The 4,212-nt window shown below is 63.9% G+C and overlaps 1 protein-coding gene across 1 annotated transcript; it reads left to right on the forward strand.

Moving 5' to 3' along the window:
- Window positions 1-390: 390 nt before the first annotated feature.
- Window positions 391-3,718, forward strand: CAMK2N1 (calcium/calmodulin dependent protein kinase II inhibitor 1). The gene is made up of 2 exons (XM_041767991.1): window positions 391-960; window positions 2,371-3,718. The coding sequence occupies exons 1-2, from the start codon at window positions 795-797 to the stop codon at window positions 2,439-2,441; spliced, it is 237 nt and encodes a 78-aa protein (XP_041623925.1). The 5' UTR covers window positions 391-794; the 3' UTR covers window positions 2,442-3,718.
- Window positions 3,719-4,212: the final 494 nt, after the last annotated feature.

Below are 4,212 nucleotides of genomic sequence, written 5' to 3' on the forward strand. Positions count from 1 at the left end.
TCCCCGCCCCCTCCCCGCCCCTCCCCGCGCCTCGCCTCGCCTCCGCGCCGCGGCCGGCATTTGTCGCTCGCAGCTCGCTCCCCGGCCGGCTCCCGCGCGCCGCCCCCGCCCCGCCCCCTCCCGCCGGCCGCGGCCCCGCCGCGCCGCGCTCCTCCCCCGGCCGCGCCGCCTCCCCTGCTCCCTGCTCCCTGCTCCCTGCTCCCCTCCGCCCCTCCAGCCGGTCCCCGGCCTCCCTCTGCCTTTCTCCTCCGCGTCCCCCGTCCCCCTCCCGGTTTCGCTCCCCCCCGGGCGCCCTCCTCCTCCCGCGCTCCCCTCCCCCCCCCCCCCGCCCCTCGCCGCCCGCCGCCCGCCGCTCCCCAGTCAGCCTCCCCGAGGCCGCGCCGCCGCCGCGCTCGCCCAGGACCGGCCCGCCGGGCTCCCCGGGGTGCGCCTGCCTCGGCCCCGCGCCCGCGGGCTCGCCGGGACACCCCCTCCGGCTCGCGGCCCCGCCCGGCCCGGCCCCCGCCCAGCGCCCGGGAGCGCCGAGGATGTGAGTCCCGCCCGCCCGCGCCGGAGCAGCCGCCACTCGCGCGCCAGCAGGAGCGCAGCGCAGCGCAGCGCCGGGCGCTCCCGGGTCGCTCGGGCGGGCGGCGCGCTCTCCCCAGCGGCGCCCCGGCCCTCGCCGGCGCCACCGCCGCCGCAGCCCGCGGGCCGTCCCCGGCCGGCCGCCCCCGGCCCCAGCGCCGCTGACCCTGTCCGCCGCGGGCGGGGACGCGGGCGGAGGAGGCGCCGCCGCGGAGCCCCCGGACGCGACCATGTCGGAGGTGCTGCCCTACGGCGACGAGAAGCTGAGCCCCTACGGCGACGGCGGCGACGTGGGCCAGATCTTCTCCTGCCGCCTGCAGGACACCAACAACTTCTTCGGCGCCGGGCAGAACAAGCGGCCGCCCAAGCTGGGCCAGATCGGCCGGAGCAAGCGGGGTGAGTCGGCGGCCCCCGGACGCCCCCTGGGTCGGGCGCAGGCCCGAGCGGCTCCGACCCGACGGACCCCGCGGCGCGGCCCTGGGATCCCGCAGTGCCCCCCCCCCCCCGCGGCCTGACTCCGGCGGGGTCGCCGGGGGGCGTGGCGGCCTCCGGCTGCCGCGGGGGCTGCGGGGCTCGTCCGGGTGCCCGCCCGCGCCAAACTTCGCTTTTCGGCGTCTCACCCCCTCCCCTTTTGCGCAGTGGAGTCGCAGCTGCGCCGGCTCCGGAGCCCGGGGTGCGCGCGTGTTGGGGGGTCCCAGGGCGCCCCGAGGGACGGCGTGGAGGACTGCGGGGGGGTTGGACCCGACTCCGCGGGGAGACTAGGGCTTTCGGGGCGCACGGGCTCCTCATTGTTACTTAGCGGGGGGCGGGGGGCGGGGGCCGAGTCCGAGCGCTCGGCGCGGGAGCTGGACAAGCCCCGGGGAGGCTGGGACGCTCGGAGGCGCGGAGGGGAGCTCCGGAGGCGCCAGGACAATGCGGGGGCGACAGCTGCCCGGAGGGACCGACACGCAGAGGTGGGGGGCGGGGGCAGGGTGCGGGCGGTGGCGGTTCCGGGGAGACCGCGAGGGGCCGGGGCCGAGCGAGACAAAGCTCGGGAGAGCGAGCCGGGGCGGGAGAGACAGCGAGCCGGGGGCGCCGGTCGGGGGAGGACAGGGGGGCAGCTGCAGCAATGAGGGACACCGACACCCCGGCCGGCCGGAGAGAGCCCCGGAGACCTCGACAGGTGACGGGCACGCGGGGAGACCGAGGGCGGGACTGAGGCAGGCGAGGCTGGGGGGGCGAGGCGGGAGGCCCTGAGCTCGGCGGAGGGGGCGCGCAGGGGGCCCCCGCCCTGCCCCCGCCCTGCCCCCGCCCTGCACCCGCGAGCCCCCTTGCTCCGCGCCGCTCCGCACCCAGAGCCTCGGCCACCCGCGCCGCGCTCGGGGCACCCCCGAGGGTCCCCGGCCCGCGGACCTGGTCTCCTCCCCCCCGCCCCCTTCTGCCGGGGAGGCTTCTGGCTCCAGAAATGCGCCCGGGGAGGTGCGGCGGGCTGAGGCCGCGGCCAGGGCGCGTGGGGGCTGCGGCCGGGCCTGCGGGGTCTGCGCCCTCTCTGCTGCCTTTCCCGCGAACCGAGCCGGGACGCAGCCTGGGGGGGCGGGGGGGAGCGGTTCCGAGGGACGCGGCACCGGGTCCCCCCTCCCCGCCCCCCGGCAGAGGCGGAGTGGTTGGGGCTGTGTGCGCGCGCGAGGAACCCCCCCCCCCCCCCCGCCCCCCGCGCTGCCCAGCGCCCCCCCCCCCCCCCGCACCCGGGGCGTAACGGGCGACGTCGGAGACCCCCGGCGAGGCCCAGGCGCGCTCACGTCTCCTTCTCTCCCCTTTTTTTTGCAGTTGTTATTGAAGATGATAGAATTGATGACGTGCTGAAAAATATGACAGACAAGGCACCTCCTGGTGTCTAACTCCCCCAAAGACAATGAGTTAAGGGAGAGTAAGACCGGCGGTTACAGTTATTGGCAAAAAGAGCATGAAAAGAGAAAGCACTTTGAAATTTATTACTAGCTTGCTACCTACGATGAAATCAACAACCTGTATCTCATGTCAGGCCGGGAGACAGACGAGGCGTGAGAAGGAAGAGGAGGAGGAGGAGGAGGAGGAGGAGGAGGAGGAAGAGGAGGAGGAGGAGAAGGCTCTGGGCTCCTCAGCAAAAATAAAAATTTAAAAAAAATTTTAAAAATTTAAAAATCACTATATACACACATATAAAGAAATAAAAAAAAAGTCTCAGTTGCAGCTATTTGTCAAAATTAATACCCATTTCTTTTTATATACAGTGAATATTGCGCAATTATAGATCTGGATTTTTGAACCACTTAAATAATGAAGCGGCAACACCGGGTGTTTTGAGGTGTTGGCATTCTTCGCTGATTTGGCTGTTCCCAATGTTTACATTATTTAATCTTGCAAAAATGATTCTGTGCACTTGGATGTGAAATGCTGTCCGGTTTTATTTTTTTATGTTGTTATCCTTGGATGTACAAAAGAAATCAGCAAATGATCTCTATAGATATTGTTTTATTTTGGTCCTCTTTGAAGTTATCGGGAATGTGTTTAAAACAAGCAGAGAACTTTTCTAAGGAATGATACATAGGAAGAATCCCTGTTTTTAAAATGACTTGTAAAGCTTGTGTTTCTTTGTTGCTGCAAGCTATTTGCCCAAGTTAATGCAAATGGACACATTTTATATGTCAGGAAAAAAAACCCCCACAAAAACAAAGAAAAAAATGCTTGAGCTTTTTCTAACCTCTTTCCTGCAGTCTGTTGTGTGAGCAGCCTGTTTTTTTCTCTAATATTGTGTCAGTTTATTCTCTTTAATGGGCTGTAAAAAAATGTAATCACAAGAGTGCCAAATATCTTGAAATGCCAAAAGGCATTTTGGTTTCTTTTCTTTTTCCCTGTGCTCTGAGTCCACGTAAAGGAATGCTTGGAGTGTCTTTTCTGTTATTTATAGGGGTTCTCTTAAGGCACACCAGCTGCCTGTTTTGCATGGTATTTGCAAAAACGCCTCTTGCGTGAGGAAATCTTTTACCATTTTTTTTGTTTGCAACTTTGGACCTCAAGAGGTTTCTTCCCTACCCTGTTCCCTCTTTTCTTAATTCGATATTCTGGATGTTGCACCTTTAACCAGCACACAGGGCTATTTCTCCAATGTACAATAAAAGAATATTCCTGTGTCTCACTCCTCTCTTGTCTCTGCTTTGGTTCCGGGGACTTGCTTTTTGTCTGCTAGCTGCAGACAGGAAGGAGGGAACGGTAGCTTTGGTCTGTGAGGCAGCAAGACAGTGTGGAGGGCCCTGTGGATTGGGGCTCAGATGGCAGGAAGGACAGTGGGCTGGCCCAAGGGAGAGTGAATTCCCTTTGGATTTTCCTTGGGCTCTCCCTGCTTCCCCGTCGTCTCTGCCATCCCTCACGGGCTGTGGAGAGAAGGAGGTCGCCTGTGTTGGGAGGCAGGTGGCTTGTTAAGAGCAATGTTTAGAGGCTGGGAGACTTGGATTAAAAATCCCAGCTCCTTCACTTCCCAGCTGTATGGACTTGAGCGAGTCTTCCCGCCTGCCCCCTGAAGCCTCAGTTTCCAAATCTGGAAGGTGGGGATAACGCAGCACCTGCCTCCTGGGGTAGAATTGTGGGAGAATTAACGCAACACCCAGCGGGTGATCGCACTCGGTATCAGGC

This window comes from Vulpes lagopus, chromosome 8, assembly GCF_018345385.1.
Source record: "Vulpes lagopus strain Blue_001 chromosome 8, ASM1834538v1, whole genome shotgun sequence".
Taxonomy (NCBI): Eukaryota; Metazoa; Chordata; class Mammalia; order Carnivora; family Canidae; genus Vulpes; species Vulpes lagopus.